Source organism: Hyperolius riggenbachi, chromosome 10, assembly GCF_040937935.1.
Source record: "Hyperolius riggenbachi isolate aHypRig1 chromosome 10, aHypRig1.pri, whole genome shotgun sequence".
Taxonomy (NCBI): domain Eukaryota; kingdom Metazoa; phylum Chordata; class Amphibia; order Anura; family Hyperoliidae; genus Hyperolius; species Hyperolius riggenbachi.
In genome coordinates, this window is record NC_090655.1 from 42,311,424 (window position 1) to 42,330,600 (window position 19,177).

General features: G+C 45.2%; 1 protein-coding gene across 2 annotated transcripts in view; it reads right to left on the reverse strand.

Moving 5' to 3' along the window:
- The window catches only part of LOC137535560 (opsin-VA-like), a 378,568-nt gene that overhangs the window by 104,382 nt on the left and 255,009 nt on the right, over nucleotides 1-19,177 (reverse strand). The window contains exon 1 of one of the 2 annotated variants that reach the window (XM_068257396.1): nucleotides 4,705-5,409. The exons of the other annotated variant lie outside the window; for it this stretch is intronic. Coding sequence (XP_068113497.1) covers nucleotides 4,705-5,050 — 346 coding nt within the window. The 5' untranslated portion in view covers nucleotides 5,051-5,409. Of the gene's footprint in view, nucleotides 1-4,704; nucleotides 5,410-19,177 lie in introns of those variants that run through there. 2 annotated transcript variants of the gene reach the window in all.

Here is a 19,177-nt window from a genome sequence, read left to right on the forward strand (position 1 = left end):
AAGGTCTCCATCCCCCCATACGTAGCTAGGTGTAGGTACCTCCAGTATAGGTAGCCAGGTGTTGGTGCCCTCAGTAAAGGTAGCCAGCTATAGGTGCCCCCAGTATAGGAATTCAGGTGTAGGTGCCCTCAGTATAGGCAACCAGCTATAAGCGCCCCCTTGGAAGCTGGCGCCCTGAGCGACCGCTCCGGTCGCTCATATCAAAGGCCGGCTATGGAATGAAATAATTCGGCTTCCAGCGATTGCTGGAGGCCGAATTATTGTGTTTTTTAAGCAACTTCAGCTCCGTCTTCTGACGGCGCCGACGTTACTCACTGAACGCCGCTATAGACCGATTCCCATTACTGCTTTTCAGCGCTGCTAGATTTGGGCGCAGCCAGCGCCGAAAAGCACTGCTCCGTCACCAGTACCTTCACCTAAGCAATACCAGTTGCCTGGCTGCCCTGCTGATCCTCTGCCTCTAATACTTTTAGCTATAGACCCTGAACAAGCATGCAGCAGATCAAGTTTCTGACATTATTGTCAGATCTGACAAGATTAGCCACATGCTTGTTTCTGTTGTGATTCAGACACTACTGCAGCCAAATGGTCCAAATGAAGCATGACATCTCTCACTTCAATAAAGCATTATTTGAGGGCAAGTGCAATGATGCAGAGCAGGTGCGTTTCCAGCATTGGCTTCTAGGGAAATGCATCCGCTATCTGCAAATCATCGTACAGGTCCCAATTTTGCATTCCGCTTATTGCAACGGCACTGTTGTGGTCTGACAAGTGTTGTATTTCTAAAAGGATTGTAAATCTATAACTCAAGACCCTTTAACATGTTAACAGTTTTTTCCAGTGCTGAAAAAGTCAGGTTTTTTTTAATCCAAGTGAGAATAGGGCATTAAAGTGAACCCAAGGTGAGAGTAATATGGAGGCTGCCATATTTATTTCCTTTTAAACAATGCACATTGCCTGGCTGTCCTGTGGATCTTCTGCCTCTAAAGGTAGCCATACATCTAGCGATGTATGGGCAGATTCAACCAAGAGACAAATCTCTATCTTATCGAATCTGATAAGTGAGAGATCTGTCAGCTGCCCATACACCACATGCCGAAATCGATCAGGAATCGGCCCTGTGCGCTGCCTCGCCACTGTGCCCCCCTAATGCCCTCTGTGCCAAAGTGATACATTACCTGTCAGCGGCCTCCGCTTGTGCCCCGCTACTCTGGGTGCATCCTCCTCTTCCACATACATGCACGCCCCATGTGGTCTCCTAGTAAGAGCGCATGTGTGTGACGTCACAAGCTCGCCCTTACCAGGAAACCACATGGGCCGTGCATGTACATGGAAGAGGAGAATGCGCCCGGTGCAGCGGGGGAGAAGCAGAGGCCGTGAACAGGTAATGCATACACAGTGGCGAGGCAGCCGATGGTTGCACCAATCGTTGGCAAATTGCGCTATCGACAAAGCGACCAATTTTGGGACGGAAATTGGTCACTTTGTCGGTCGAGCAATCGAATTGTATAGTCGATCGGCCGCCAAGTCGTCTGATGTATGGCCATCTTAATACTTTGTCATACGGTAGACACTAAACAAGCATGGAGATCAGGCGCTCTGATTGAAGTCTGACCGTATTAGCTGCATGCTTGTTTCAGGCATGTTTCGAAACTGCAGCCAAAGAGATCAGCAGGATGGACAAGCAACTGGTATTGTTTAAAGGGAAATAACAAATGCAGCCTCCATATCCCTCAAAGTTCAAATGTCTTTTAAAGGGAACCTAAAGTTATTGAAAAAAAAAGCCAGTTTAACTTACCTGGGGATTCTACTGGCCCCCTTGAAGCCGCATACGCAGGATGCTCCCGGCGACGGGCCTTTGAGGACACGTGCGTTCACGGCTGCACAGGCGCAGTGGCCATTGACTTGCTGAGTCGCCGGAACCAAAAGTGGGTCACTGCGGGGTACTGGAGGATTGGATTGTCACAGCTTCAGCAGGCCGGTGGAAACCCCAGGTAAGTTAAAGTGGCTTTTTTCATTGACTTTAGGTTCCCTTTAAATATCGGTGTCTCCTTCAACCGTTAGGCAGGAGGCGCTCTTTTTTTTGGGCCTCCACTCCACTAACTTCAGGTATGGGAAATGTGAGAGCCTCAAGGCTGCTTTCCTTACCTTGTGACAGTTACAAATATGGTGCGGCCGTTTGGGTGGAAAAGGCAATCATCCTGGAAGACGCAGCTGGAGGACTCTCACTGCTGTGACAGAGGTGCCGAGTGACAAGATGATTAAAAAGATTGGACCAGGATCTGCTATCCCACCACTACTGCTGATCTTTCGCCACACTGCAAGCCCAGAGTTCTGCTGGTGTAGATGGCATGTCTGCAACCCCTATTGCTACAGAGTTACCTTTTCTCTTACTTCATATGAAAAAATGGTCAACAATTGTGACAGTTTATCATGTGAAACTTCTCAAAGTCTATGTAGATATACCCTTTTTTTTTAACTGGCATCTGTTATAAATCAAGTTGCTCCGAGTTTCATCTCAGGGGAATCCTCAAAGGTAAAGAAGCTACAAGTGGTCTATTTTGACCTTTATAAGGCCTCTTTTTTTTACGAACTGTTGAGCTGTGTGTTCGGCAAGCAGTTATGAGGCAGCAGTGAGTAGTTACCAGGCAGCAACAAGCATTTACCAGGCAGCAGTGAGCAGTTGTGAGAGTTTGAGAGGCAATTCACTGCCTATCAACAGTTCGTGGAAGAGACCTAACTGGTCTGGAGATTGTGAGATGCAAATAATTCTGAGTTGATGCAAATATAGGCAGCTTTAAAAACCCAGACCAATCAAATGTTGCTGCTTCAGCATTTGATAGGTTTATTTTCAAGCTGCTTACCCTTGCACAAAATCAGCATAAATAATCAACTCTTTGACCATCACTAGACCAAATGCAACAGCTGGTGAGTTTGATAAGTCCCAACCCAAAATGCATACATTTACATAATAGAGTAGAGAGGGTCATCGAGATCATGCTATGCATTTTCGAAGTACAATATCTGAGAATCACTGTTGAGAAACACCACTCTAGTGTGCAGTAAAGTATAGCATCCAGTCAGAAACCAGTTTTATGAGGCCTCTTTCCCACAGACTGTTGATAGGCAGTGAAAAGCATCTCAAACAACTGCTGACTGCTACCTGGCAACTGCTTGCTGAGCACACAGTTCAACTGCCTGAGGAAATAAGGCCAAGGCCTCTTTTCCACGGACTGTTGAACTGTGTGCTTAGCAAGCAGTTACTAAGCAGCAGTGAGCAGATCTGAGAGTTTGAGAGACATTTCACTACCTATCATCAACAATCTGTGGAAAATAGGCCTAGGCACACCAGAGGAGTATTTCTGAGCGTTTTGAGTTTTTAAATCTGCTGCTAATGTTATCCTATGTGTCTGTGCACACTGGAGCAATGAGGTTTTGTAAAAAAAACCCCATAGCATTACATTGGGAAGAGCTTTTGAAACCTCTAGCGTTTGGGCGCTAGAGGTTTCAAAAGCTCCTCCCAATGTAATGCTATGGGTTTTTTTTTTTACAAAACCTCATTGCTTCAGTGTGCACAGACACATAGGATAACATTAGCAGCAGATTTAAAAACTCAAAACGCTCAGAAAAACTCCTCTGGTGTGCACCAGGCCTAAGAGGGATATGGCAGCTGCCAACTGCCTCTTTTAGCTTCAAGAGTATCTTAATCATGCAGGCATGAAGCCAATCCAAGCAAAATTCAGTCAGGCTAGATTTACAGTAGGGTGTTGCGTTATGATGCAACGCTAAGGTTGCAATGCAAAATTACAACACAATGCACCAAAAAAGTCGCAACTTAACGCTGCGTTAATGTCGCATACAGTAGATACAGTACAGTCTACAGGCAATGAAAAGTATGCTTCCCTGTATCTGTAAACGTCTGCGTTAAGAGGTAACGCACTGCAGCAGAGTTACCATAACGTGACTTTAACGTTGCACTGTGAACGCCGCATGGGGTTAACACTGCAGTGCAATAAATTGCGTTATGGGAAACTATTAACGCAGACCAATAACGTCCCACTGTGAATCTAGTCTCAAACATCTGCATGCTTGTTCAGGGTTTATGGCTACAAGTTATAGAGGCAGAGATCAGCTAGACAAACAGGCAATTTGCATTATTTAAAAGGAAAGACATATGGCAGCCTCCGTATCCCTCTCACTTCAAGAACACCTGTAACTTTAAAAAAAAAAAAGTTACATACTTGATGCTCCAGATGCATCCCCGATCCACCACGACCCCTCCACTGCTGATCGGGAACCTCTTCATCCAGGAGCATGCAGAGGCTGAGGTTAGTATCTAACTTTTTTTTTTTTAAGTTACAGGGGTCCTTTAAGTTATTCCTTTAGGTCAAACTGTATAGGGCTAGGTTCACAGTGGTGCATTGCTTTTCTTATAAGCAGGAATGCAACGCAACGGGAAAGTCGTGTCATCCGATATCCTAGCATCGGGTTGCATAAAGTCACATCAAAATTATGCTTCACTGTCAAAGCGCATGTTTTGCGGTAAGGCACTGCATGCAATTGTGATGCTGCACACCGGTAGACTGCACCGCAATGGCTGCAGTGTCAACGTCGCATAATTGCATGCGCCCATAACGAAATGCCCCTTCTGTGAACGTAGCCTAACAGGCGGATGAATATTTAGGATTAAAGCTGAAACCTTACCGAAAAAAGTGACTGCGAAACCTTCCAGAACACAAGCCCAAGGTCCCAAATAGAAGAAGCCTCTGCTATTGGTGGCAATGCTGATGCTGCCGCCAATAACTGACACCAAGAAGTCAGCCACAGACAAGTTCACGATGATATAATTTAAAGGTTGCCTCAGCTGTTTAAACTTGATGGTGACAACAATGACAATAAAGTTTTCAAGAATGGACAAAGTGGTGATCAGGGTCATGAGCGCCGTCAAAAGCTGGAAATTCCAAAGCTCGACCGACTTCAAGGGACTATGAAACGGGCTCCACTCTGTTGAGGTCTCTGGGCTTGCCTGTACAGAGTCATTGCTGGGCATCTTGACTGTAGGAACTTCTCACATCCACCACAGAGGGAACACTTCAAAACTCAGTGACATCAGCTGAAATGCATCTTTCTCTGGAAAAGTGTCAACCTGCCAGTCATTTTGCATCAGTTAGAAAGTAGAGAGTGCAGAACGTTGTCACCATCAGGATCAATAGACTCCAAAGGAAATTTCTGCCTCAAGTATTGCTGTCCATGTACCCAAGTGCAGTAGTCATTGATCCATGCATGCCTGTGAGTAAAATAGCTTTTAAAGCACTGCAGTCCCTGGTAAGCTCTCTGAGTCCAGCTAACAGCAGCAGTGCTGAAAACATCACTAGACATTCCTGTTTTGTAGGAGACCACAACACCAGGAGGATCCCTCCCTGACAGAATGTAGTAGAAGAGTTAAGGAACCCTGCCTATTCCAGAGGAGGGAGGGGGAATAGCTGAGACTGAGTTTCCTTGGCTGATCCAAAGTGCCAGCGAATGACAAGAGGAGTCTCATATGAAAGAACAGTGTAAAACATGAGGAGGAAAAGGATTTATCTGAGCAGCATCAGATGATCCCGGTGCATTCTGTGGCACACAAAGTACAGGGCAAGGTAAAGCTGAACGGTTACTGCAACTACATCATGTTTATTAAACAGTCACAAGCAGTGAGTGCAAATATCCTCAGAGGTTTGTTTAATAAAGCTATTTGAAAGGCAAATGTAATATAAAAAAAATGCAGAAACACCAGGAAGAATGTTATTTGTGGCAAATGTATCATATTTTAGATAAGACAGTAATGGGATTTTAGGATTCATTTGAGATAAGGTTGGAGTTGAGCTGATTTATCAAGACAGGTGGACAGAAGACTAAATGAGAGCCAAATGAGAGCAATTTCTCAGCACAACCAATTAGGTTTCGTCTGCAGAGAGAAATGCAGATCCTAACTGGCTATTTTCGGTAACGGCTCCATTTTTATTTTTAAATTCATCATCTTGAAGAATCAATTCTTGTGAATTAAAATAGGCATTAATTGGAATAATTAGGATAAAGTTAAACTGACAATCCTCCGACTTTGATTCCTTATGAATATATCTGATTACATAGATATTACAAGCGTTTGCCATAAGAAGTTATGAAACCAGCTAAAAATTAAATAAAAATGGAATAAGTACTATGGAGTTTTTTTTAAAATGTCTTTGCAAACTCTTGCATTTCCTGTGAAAGCAGGAACGCAACAGATCCGGAAAGTAACGTTGTATGTTATCTGTAAATTGCCCCGGGTACAGTGAAGCATATAGTCAATGAAAAGTATGCTTCACTTATTAAATGCACACGTTTAGCGGTAACGCAATGCATGCATGCAGTGCGTTACGATGCCACAACCAGGGCCAGCGCTACCACTAGGGTAAAAGGGGGAAATTGCCCCAGGGCCCCGACTACTCCAGGGGCCACTGCGCCACTGGATCCCCAGGTGATCTCCTGCTAACTCACTGCTCCCGTGGCCCCGCATGTTCCGTAGCTGCACAAGCCTTAACTGCCTTGTAACAACTCGCCTGTCCTGGCAGGAGCTCCTTTCCGATCTCCATCTACAGCAACGCTGCCTGTGTCTTCTGTATGCCCGAGGCTTGTTATGTGTAAATAACATGCACCAGATGAAGAAGACACAGACAGTGTGGCTGTAGACTGAGATCGGAAAGGAGCTCCCGCCAGGACAGGCAAGTTGTTACAAGGCAGCTCAGCCTCAGCTATGGAACTTGCGGGGCCACGGGAGCAGTGAGTTAGCAGGAGATCACCTGAGAGGGGGATCCGGGAGGAGACCCGTGGAGAGGGGGATCCGGGGGGTGTTTGCTTGCTTGGAGGGTACTTTTGCTCTGGGGCCCTTACAAGGCTTTCACCGGCCCTGGCCACAACCCATTATATTGCCACGCGCTCTCCGTTTAATGCGTTTTCCGTGTGTTTTGCTTTTTTTATTTCCCTAATCAATGGAGTAAAATACAGCACTCCCAAAAAAACTGCATCAAAAATGCATGTAAATACACATTCCTCTGCGTCTCCATTGAGATACATTATGTGCGTTTACATGCATTTTTGAAAATTATGCAGCAAGTTGTGCATTTTCCAAAACGCACACTGTAATACACACATTTATGCTTTTTTCATGCGGCCCATAGACTTTCATTAGTGGCAAAAACTTAAGTGTTTTCCTGCAACATTAGCATTTCTGCCTAGTGTGTTCCTAGCCTCAAAATTCCTACAAAAATGTGCATCCCACTCATCCTCCCTTCTCTCTCCCTCCATAGAGGGGATGTGTGTTGGAGGGGTAACACGGGTTGCCTTGCCTGGGTCACCAAATAGGCTAGAAATGTTCTTGAGTGACATCACAGCAGCAGTGACGTAGCTAAGAAGCTGTGGGCCCCAGTGCAAGTTTAGCATTGGGGCCCCCCAAGCATGCTATAGATAACAATTGATATAACACATTAAAACCAATCAAGGACAACCACAGTGTCAGAAGTGCAAGAAGGGAATGAAAAACTGTGTGTTAATGATCCCTACTATTCAAGTCAACTATAGAAGTGAATATCATCAGAACAGGACCAATAAAGAGCGAATACTGTGTTTGAGGGGTGGGCCCCTCTAGCCCAAGGGCCCCGATGCGGTTGCTACTTCTGTACTCCATATTGCTACGCCACTGCACAGCAGTGTAAGTTTGAAACAATACTGATTAGGTTATTTGTCTTGTTTTTAACCTGTAATATTTAAATTGGTAAAGGGTCTTTCATTCAGAACTGGTTCTGCCTGTGTATCATTAAAGAGCACTGGGCGGTATTAAAATAAAAACTTCCCACATCCTCCTGGCCTCCTCCATTGCCCCTCACAGACCTCTGAAACATATCCGACAAGAGCTGGTCAGATATGTGACGGGCGCACCGGGGCAGTAAGGCGAAGTCAGCAAGTGCTTACATGCTACCGGTATAGGCATAGCTGTCAGGGGCGTAGCAATAGGGGTTGCAGAGGTTGCGACCGCATCGGGGCCCTTGGGCCAGAGGGGCCCCAAAGGGTCCTCCCTCAACAACAGTTTTAGCTCTCTATTGGTCCTGTGCTGGTAATTATCACTTCTATAGATACTTTAAGTAGTAGTAATCATTAACAAGCTGCTCCCCCTCCCCTTTTTGCCCCTCTCTGACACTGCAGTTGTCATTGGCAGGTTTTGGTGCGCCATATCAATTGTTTTGTATAGAGTGCTTGGGGGGGCCCGATTGTAAAACTTGCACTGGGGCCCTTAGCTCCTTAGCTACGCCACTGATAGCTGTGCTTTCGCAAGTTCAGCAGGGGTGCTCATGCTTAAAGAGGCACTAACTGGCCCCGACTGGAGGATTTGCGGGCGTACGTATGTACGTGTCTTCAGTGAGCTTAGTACCAGGAGAGCCGAATGACTGCTCTCTGTGCTGCCACAAAACTCCCCAGTGGCGTTAAATACTATTCCCCCTCCAAGTTGTCGCAATTCGGAGGGAGATGCAATTCAGGGTCTGGCAACGTCGGAGCCCCAAATTACCCTTATGTGCCCTGCACAACATTACATTACGGCGGTGAGATCCGTGCGCCAAAACTACCTGTTTCGTTTTCCCGGGCCAGTTGCGAACGAACCATGCGGTGGAGGAGGACGGCGTGGGAGCGATAACCCTGGAGGAAGCCCAAGGTTTGTATATTTCTTCTTTCGTTTCCCTTCTCAGGTACACTTTCTTAAGCCCTTTTCAAACGGGCAGCTGACAGATTGTGAATTCAGGCTTGCGTTCGGTACCAGCGCTACATGGGTGGGGCTCCCATAGAGTCAGATCTGAGCTCAGACTCGACAAGTCGCTGTTCTCTGCCGCCCTGTAACACCACCGCATGTCAGCGTTTGACACACGTGATGTTACTACGGCTGCAATTCGACTGCATTTAAGGGACAATGTAAAGAAAGGGATATAGAGGCTGACATATTTAAAGAAACTCCGACCAAGAATTGAACTTAATCCCAATCAGTAGCTGATACCCCCTTTTACATGAGAAATCTATTCCTTTTCACAAACCGACCATCAGGGGGCGCTTTATGGTTGATATTGTGGTGAAACCCCCTCCCACAAAGAAATTCTGAGTATGTACTCTTGGCAGTTTCCTGTCTGTGAACCTTGCTGCATTGTGGGAAATAGCGGTTTACAGCTGTTTCCAACTGCCAAAAAACATGCAGCAGCTACATCACCTGCCAACAGTAAAATTGTCACCATGTAATAAATGTCAGAATGTAAGTCAGGGATTTAAAATATTTTACAATGAGCAAACACTGACTAAATCATTTATACATAATTATTGTAAAAAATGAAGCACTTTTTTATTATATTATTTTCACTGGAGTTCCTCTTTAACCACCCTGGCGTTCTGATTAAATCGCCAGGGTGGCTGCGGGAGGGTTTTTTTTAAATAAAAAAAAAACTATTTCATGCAGCCAACTGAAAGTTGGCTGCATGAAAGCCCACTAGAGGGCGCTCCGGAGGCGATCTTCCGATCGCCTCCGGCGCCCAGAATAAACAAGGAAGGCCGCAATGAGCGGCCTTCCTTGTTTTGCTTATATCGTCGCCATAGCGACGAGCGGAGTGACGTCATCGACGTCAGCCGACGTCCTGACGTCAGCCGCCTCCGATCCAGCCCTTAGCGCTGGCCGGAACTTTTTGTTCCGGCTACGCTGGGCTCAGGCGGCTGGGGGGACCCTCTTTCGCCGCTGCTCGCGGCGGATCGCCGCAGAGCGGCGGCGATCAGGCAGCACACGCGGCTGGCAAAGTGCCGGCTGCGTGTGCTGCTTTTTATTTGATGTAAATCGGCCCAGCAGGGCCTGAGCGGCAGCCTCCGGCGGTGTTGGACGAGCTGAGCTCGTCCAGACCGCTCAGGTGGTTAAACTATACCAATTGCCTGGCAGCCCTGCTGATCCTCTGCCTCTAATACTTTTAGCCATGGACCCTGAACAAGCATGCAGCAAGATCAGATGTTTCAAACAGATCTTGTCAGATCAACAAAATTAGCTTCATGCTTGTTTCAGGTATTATTCAGACACTACTGCAGCCAAATAGACCAACGGGGCCTGCCAGGCAACTGGTATTGTTTAAAAGGAAATAAACATGGCAGCCTTCATATCCCTCTCATTACAGTTGTCCTTTAAATTGCTGCCGAATTGCACTGGCGGGCGGTAAACGGGAGACAGAACTGCTCAGCAAGCGCACAGTGAAGTCGTCCATCTGAAAGAGGCCTAAGATGAGGAAGAGACTTTTTACTACAACATAAGATATGCCCCCACCACACTTCCAGCCATGTCACCATTGCATTTCCAGTGCTCAGGCACGTCATAAAGAATTAATAAGCAGAAGACACGTTTTTCCTTCTCAAATCATGTCGGTCCTTTCTTCCATAACAAATCTTCCTTTATATTAGCATTTGCAGATAAGCAAGGCAGTCATTTCCAGCTTGAGCATAATAGAACAGTTTAACCACTTTTTATTTCTAAGAAGGTATATGCATATCCTTCTAGAGATCTATACAGCAGGTCTAAAAAAAACAAAAAAAGAGTGGCATTCGAGGCGGAAAGAAGGAAAAAGCATTTTATTGCATAGCTGCCGCATTTATATATTATACTGTATCTAGTGATCACTTCTCAAATCTCTCTGCTTCTGCAGCAGAGCGAGCTCATTTTTATCACAGCTAGGAATGTATACTAATTGTTGCAGACAAAGGAATGTAAACAAAAGATAATGTTATCGCCTCTTTGAATGTGGCAACAAGCTTCACATTGAAGAAAAAAATAGCTGTATTTAATTGTTTTAACTGTTTGAATGCTGTTCTGCTACAATTTTTTTGTGTGGTAGTAGTTTTTATGCTGTAAATAATCTTTTTTAGCACAAAGAAGAAATGCTGGGTTTCATACCACTTTAAAGAGGAACTTCAGCCTAAACAAACTTACTGTCATTAAGTTACATTAGCTATGTTAATTAAAATAGATAGGTAATATAATCTCTTACCCACCCTGTTTTAAAAGAACAGGCAAACGTTTGATTTCATGAGGCCTGCCATCTTTTTGGTTGAAAGGAGGTGACTAGGAGCATGAGACACAGTTCCAACTGTCCTGTGTCCTGATCACCCCTCCCAGTTGCTAGGCAAAGTGAACAACAACATAGGAAATCCATCATGCTTTGCACAGCATCAGGGAAAAAAAGCCCGGGCAGTTTTCTTTGATGGGTGGAGCTTAGCTAAAAATGCAGCTAAAAATATTGCTTTGGTAAGAAAAAAGTTCTGATGCCGTGAAACTGTTAAAGAAACACCAAGCCTTTTCAGTTCTGCTGAGTAGATTTTTAGTCCGGAGGTTCACTTTAAGGTTGCCTGTGTCTTAGCAATCAATAATACTACAGCAAGTACCACATGGACTTTCCTCTTGCACCCCTATTGTTTTTGTAATGGTCCAGGCAAGACAGAATTTATCTAAACCACACCACTGGCTTGACAGAATCACAAATCTTGAGGAGGGTGAAATATTTTATCTTTTCATCGGTGTATTTAGCTGTGTCTGAAATTCAGTCTTAATGCTTTTTAATGCATGGATAATTTGATTAAATTGTATTTTTATGTCATGTTTGGAGCTTTAAAGGGAACCTGTACTGAGTACATTTAAAATAAACACATGAGGTAACTTCAAATGAACATTAAATAGTTACATTGCCATCAGTTCCTCTCAGAAGCTCACCATTTTCTTCTTACAGTGATACCTTCCAGTTCTGACAACATTTTGTCAGAACTGAAATATATCAGTTGCTGTCAGTTATATATAAGTTGCTGTCAGTTATAGCTGAGTGGACAACTGATGTGCCCGGTAATGTTTAGGCAGGGAACACACTTGACTTCAGTTTTCCGCGCGCGTTTTTCTGCATACTTTTTCTGCACATCAAATGTGTTTCCATGCAGGAAAACACATGCGTTTTTTTCACAGTAGCTGATGTAAATGATAGAGGAAACTGCCAAAATGTGCTGAGTCATCATGCAGAATGTCAGTTTTTTTTCTGCGTGCGAACAACACAGTAAGTGTGCACTAGCACATTGATTAACATGAGTTCTCAGTTTTTCTGTGCAGAAAACGCGTACGAAAACTGTCAAGTGTGTTCCCTGCCTCATGTTTCCCTATTGCTCAAGTAAGCAATGTTACAGTTTAACAGTGTGCTGACCAGAAAGCGGTTATGGGGTAATGGCCATTTTCAAAATGGAGGGCGGAGAATCCCTTGATCACAGTGGACAAACAGGGCGCAGGAGAGGAGAAAGATATTGAGGAGTAGACTACATGGGAGGTAAGTATGACTTGTTTATGTTTATTTTGAATTTGAATTTTCAGTTCAGGTTTTTTTTAACACGAGTTTGCACACAATACAGTATTGGAATATAGTGGCCTTCTTCAGGAGTTTAACCCATTCCCACATGTTAAGCGGAGGCACTGAACACACAGTGGGTGGTACAGTATGTCCTTTGTGTAATAGGATGCCTCTATCTTTGTTACACAGTATATATTGTAAGAAAGGGCACTGAGCTGACATTATGAGAAGATGAGGAAATGGTCATGTGTGTGAAAAGTATTTATTAGCTCGTCTTTCTCTTGCAATTCCACACAAGCTTTTAAAGTGTATGGCCTGTTTCCAAAGATTCATACATACCTTCCCTCCCAACATCCACACAAGTTAAACCGCCCACATTTGTGGAAATATGTAATATTCAACCAGGGGCATTAATACTTGAATAAGCCAGGCCCCCCAGCGTTGATACTTTATTTGCTTCACATGGTAGGACAGGTCCTCACTCTTCCCTTCAATGCAGCTCCGCGATGTACACCCTATTTCCTTGCAACCTCCATCTCTGCATGTCATGTGACATGCATCAGGAGATGCAAGGTAATAGGCTGAACAGAGCGAGGCTACATCGAAGAGAGGAGTGAGGACCTGTCCTGCCACTATACAGTTCCCTGGTGTCTAATGCCTCCTCCCTCCCTGTACAGTTCCCTGGTGTCTAGTCTCCCTTGCCTACACAGTTTCCTGGATCCTAGTGCCCCCCTCCCTCCTCTATACAGTTCCCTGATGTCTAGTGAACCTGCCTATACAGCCTATACAGTTCCCTGGTGTCTAGTGCTTTTCCCCTCCCTTCCCCATATAGCTTTTCTGGTGATCTAGGACTTCACCTCTAGGTATAGATTGGGCCAAACACAATGCAAAGTGAGGAAAACACTTGGGACATATTTTATGGCTCTGCGGGCAGGGTCGCATTTCTGTGAAAGCCACAAAGACCACGGCCTTGGGTGGTAAAAGAAGAAGGGCGGCAGGACTTGGAGATAGAAAAGAGGTCATGTTTCAAAATAAATAATCTCTCCTGGTCCACAGATGCCCTGCTTTGCTGCCCGAATTTAAGAGATCACTGCATCTCTCTCACTTCCTGGTGTGTGTGATGACAGTCAGCATCTGTATGATGGACATACACGCTGCTGTGAGAAGTGCCAGAGGTTTGCAGTAGAGAGCAGAGCTCCTGCATTAGCAGCTCTGCTAAGTTCCCTCTCCCCTTCACAGATGTCAGTTTATTACTGGTCAGCGCTGTTAAGCCAGCAATAAATTTGAGAGATCACAGGTCTTTTATTTTTCCTAGGAAATAACAGTCTCTGTGCTACACTTTTTAACTCTTTCCGGGTTAATTTTAGTAGCAGTAGAACGTTGTATTGTTAGCCATCAGTTAAAGCAGGAAGTTTTGAAACCGGATGACATCTGAATTTATGTATATTTGCAAAACAATCTATGTATTTCCTTCTGATGTGGAATGTGTATATATAACTGTGTGCTTTAACATTTTGTCGGTGAACAGGAATAGAGACTGAAGAAGGGTTATAAGCCAAATGCTTACTCTTTTTTTTCTTTTAAGTTAGCCAATCAATGGTATCATCCTGTTTCAAAATTTCTGGCTGACTAATATTCACCCAAGTGCTAAATTGTCACTGTTTAAAGGACACCTCAGCTGACACTAAATCTTTGCCAGTGAGTGTAGTTTCGGATCCTTTTACTTACATATTCTCTGTTTTTGATGAGCTTTTCTCTTTATTGCGCTGTCCTGTCCCGTTTGTGGCTCCGACTGCATCCAGTCACACAAAGGACAAGACAGCAGCAGTGCATGCTCTGGCCACTCGTGCTTCCTGTAATTTCCTGCTCCTGTCTGGGTGTGCACAGCAGCGGGGGCTGTGTGTTATGGGTATGTGTACTTGTCAAGTGCTGCTCATACACAAGTGTCATTTCTAAAGCATGCATGCCCAAAACACTCCGGGCTGCTGTGCACATCCGGGAAGGAGCATGAAATTACAGGGAGCATGAGTGGACAAAGCATGCACTGCTTCTTTGTCAAACCCCCTGCAGAGAAGAAAAATCAGAGGGGAGCCCATTCAAACCAGTGATCGCTAGTAAGGGCATTGGGCAGGACGCTGTAGGGAAGGTTGATTGGTGAAAGTGGGCCGGGGGCACTGGAAAGTACAAATCCAGCCCTATCTGTGGGCCTGTCAGGATCTCTCCTGTAGCATGTTCTGTCGGTTGCAATTCTGACTTATCTGCTTGCATTTGGTTGCGCATTCGCAATAAGTCTCATTGTCATTTGCAATCACTCTGCAGTTCAGAGCAGTTCAGGATGCTGTCAGGATTCCTCCTACTGCTTGCTGCAGTTGAAATGCAGCCAAGTAGCCCTGGATTTTCTACATGCATATTGTTGCATAACATTGCATGTATTTGTTATGAGAGTCCTTTTTCATAGTCGGTTGGCAGCTTGTGGTCAGGCTAGCTCAGGAGATTACCACTCAGCCGTGTGGGAATTTGCATACCTGCATCTATTGGCTGATGTCCACATAAAAGTCTGCCTCCCATTTCAGACTCCGCCCGACATAGCGTACAGCTCCCTGAGTTGTTGCTGGGTCATTCATGTGAATTGTATATTGCATTGTTTAACCTTGTTTCTTGCTTGGACGTTTGCTGTATCCGCGGGGATACAGTGAAGTCCTTCTGATCCTGATAGCTTGGATTCTGCCATCACCACGTTGGTGACTGGTAGTATTCCTTCTTGCCTTGTTCCTGAGGACTTAACTAAAAAAGCGGTTGCCATTAGTTACGCTCTTACCTGTTAGTCTTGTCTATGTCAGTGTGAATGTTTACCGTCACTGGGGCAGCGACTAGATTGGCAAAGCATTCCCTCTGTCTGTCTATTGTTTGTCTTGTTACTCAGCATGAGGATTAGTGTGGCGTTGCACTAAGCAGCCATTGTATATTAATGCGACTTTCATTACTCAATTAATGTATTTCAATGCGACTGCCAGACTGACTTAGATACGACCTTAGCTTTACCAACTCTGATTCTGTCTAGTCCACTGTACCACTGCCATCTGATCTATCGTGTATGACCCTAGCCTGTTACCGACTACGTCTGTTGTGTATTGTATCACTTAGCATCTAGCCTGATAGGCAGCCCTGAGCTGCAGTTGCCCTGTGCAATCTTGCTCCCTTGTTCATTTCTCCTGTGGCCATCTGTGTAGTCTCTTCCATTACCCAGCTACATAGTCTTGAGCACACACGCTGACTCAGGAAGTATACCCCCCAGCATTACAGGGCCAGATTTGGGCTGCGGTCCTGAGTTTGACATGTATATTTTAGAGTGTGCTAGTGTTGCTGAGGGGAGACAAAGCTAGGTCGGTCTTACCTCTCTGTTCATGGGGTGCACATACACTTACATACATAGTACATGCTAATCAAGAAGATATGGAAAAGCGGGGGGGGGGGGGGGTGAATATTCTGACCTGTTCTTTCAGCAGCTGTGCAATCTATAGCTATTCTTGAAATTTTTAAATTGGACATAGTTTTGGCACTGCAGTGAGAGGTAGACTGTAATAGATGATTTTATTTCCTCATGGCCACATTGAGAGTTGTGCAGTCTCATTTCTGTAATTGGAGATAATATTACATCAGACAATTGTTACATCAGATGAATTAATGAAAAAAAGACATTTAAAAGCTGAATATATGCATAGACACAAACTCCAAGCTAATTATTCTGTCAATGCATGAAAGAAATCCCACATTTGTCACAGGAAAAACATTTCACTATGCGTAAACAAATGAACCAATAAATCTTCAAATTGAGTAATGATTTATCATTTTCTAAACATTTTCTAAAACAAGGCAAAGTTAGCATTTTACAATAGCTAATAAGAATGCTTTGAAATAATTTATAAACAATTATAGTGTACCGCTAATAAATGTATGTATGTCAAGGGGTACTTGCATGGCCGGATTTTAGGCAAGGCCACAAAGGCCATGGCCCACGGCACCAGGAAGCAAGGGGCGGGCAGCCGCTAGCACACTCAGGCGGTTAAATTGCCAAACATGTTAATGGCATTGGTCACAGACCGGGTACGTGGCATTGAAGGACATTACAGGACTGGGTAGAACAGCACAGGACAAGGGGAGAACAGCACAGGTCAGGGGGAGAACAGCAAAGAACGAGGTAGAACAGCACAGGTCAGGGGGAGAACAGGAATGGGGCGGATGGGCAGCAGGGATTGAGACAGAGGGCCTTGGGTTGCAAAATGTACAAATTCGGCCCTGGGTACTTGAGATACTCTTTCTTATGCCAGGGGCTTCTTGACAAGCGGAGGCTTTTGTATGGTGTACACATACCAAAGTAACGCAGAGAAACATTGCTTTAGGAGTTGCTAAGAAGTTATCAATGATGAGACATACAAAAAAGCTCACCAAGGGTTAAAAATAAAATGTATCACAGCTAAATGCTGCCGTCCATGCTGTCGTCCGGCTACTCCATAAGCTAAATCCCAGGAAGTCTTCTGGCCCGGGCGTGGTGTCGTCGATCTGCCTGAGAACTTGTGCCGATCAGCTAGCCCCTGTGCTCTCCTCCTTATTCAACCAGTCACTATCGGAGGGCACAGTCCCCTCCTGTTTTAAGCGATCCATAATCGTACCAGTTCCCAAAAAAACAGGTAGCACTGAGCACAACAACTTCCGACCGGTGGGCCCTAACCTCTAACATCATGAAGCTCCTCGAGCGGCTGGTCCTTGCCCACCTGAAGAGGTTCACGGATGCCCACCTTGACCCACTCCAATTTGCATATAGGGCAAACAGATCCATGGAGGATGCCATCAATGCCAGCATGGCATACGTCTCGGAGCACCTAGACAACCCTGCCTCCTACGCTAGGATCCTGGTCCTGGACTTTAGCTCAACGTTCAACACAATCTGCCCAGATATCCTGCTCTCTAATCTGACACAGCTTGGAGTAGATCCCACCCTTCGGGCATGGATCAAACACTTCCTGACAAATAGAACGCAACAGGTTAGGCTGGGAAACTGCTACTCTAGCATCAGAATCACCAATACAGGGGCTCCACAAGGCTGCATTCTGTCACCTCTACTGTTCTCCCTCTATACCAACAATTGCATCTCATCCACTGACTCTGTGAAGGTCATCAAATTTGCGGACGACAGCACCATCATAGGCCTAATCTGCAGCAACGGAGAGCATGAATACCGCGGCGAAGTCGAGAGCATCTGCAACTGGTGCAGAGACAACAACCTTGTACTCAACACAGCTAAGACAGTTGAATTAGTCGTTGACTTCAGGAGGAACCCTCCCCCACTCCCACCCGTCCTCATTGGGGGAACCGAAGTCTCTAGGGTGTTATGTGTACGGTTCCTCGGCACGACCCTCACAAACAACCTGATATGGGGGCAAAACACCATCAGAATTCAGAAGAAATCTCAGCAGAGGTTATTCTTCCTGTGCCAACTGAAGTGATTCGGCATGCCCTGGAAACTGTTAACGAGCTTCTATACCGCCTCCATAGAATCCATCCTCTGCTCCTCAGTCATTGTCTGGTACGCGGGTGCAACGGCCAGCGACAAACACAAACTGCAGAGGGTCATACCTGACGCAGAGAAGATCGGGTCTCCCCTTCCACCTCTTGATCTCCTCCACTCAGCTAGGATGATAAAGAGAGCCATCATGATCTCCCAGGACCCCTCCCACCCAGGCAGCCGTTACTTCGAGCTCCTCCCATTGGGCCGCCGCTACAGGACCTTAAAGTGAACCTCCAGACTAAAAATCGACTCAGCAGCACTGAAAAGGCCTGGTGTTTCTTTAACAGCTTCACAGCATGAGAACTTTGTTTTTTTATACAAGCCACAGTTTTAGCTGCACAGAAGAAAACTGCCCGGGCAGTTTTCCCCTTATGCTGTGCAAAGCATGATGGGATTTCTGATGTTGTTGTTCTCGTTCTGTTGTTTTGGTGCAATTTTTTTTTTTTTTTTTTACATTTTGAATTTGACATTTGAAGCCTAGCGCGTGCAGCTGGGAGGGGTTATCAGGACACAGGACAGTTGGAACTGTGTCTCATGCTCCCTGTCACCTCCTTTCAACTAAAAAGATGGCTACCCCCATGACAAAGATGGCAGCCCCCATGAATCACAAACATTTTCCTGTTCTTTTAAAACAGGGTGGGTAAAAGATTATATTACCTATCTATTCTAATTAACATAACTAATGTAACTTAATAACAGTATGTTTGTTTAGGCTGAAGTTCCCCTTTAACATCCAAAACCACCAGGCGGGAGAACTCCTTCTTCCCCTAAGCGGCTCGGCTGCTTAACGCCAACCGCCCCCCGTCGAGGTCCGCCTACTAGCATGCCCTAGCAAGGTTGGTCAGCCAGCGCCCACCGTCTGCCTGTCCTGGTTCCCAATGCCCAGGATCCGGAGGGGGGTCATTGTCATTGCTGTTGGCATTGTTTTTCATCACCTTTTACGATCATTATCCTACCATCACCAGCAGTAGCACTATTGACCTAACTGATGCCTTGGGACTGTTATACGAGAAGGACATATCTATACCGCTACTGTAGTTTGCAACCTGTATAAATTGGTACTTGTATGTGCTGTGCGTCTGTCCTCATACTATGTCTATGCCATGTGTACCATAAGCGAAATAAAGTGATTCTGATAAATGCAATGCTCTTGTCTGTCTAGATAAAGATAATCAATAGCAATACATAAGTGCTGAACATACAT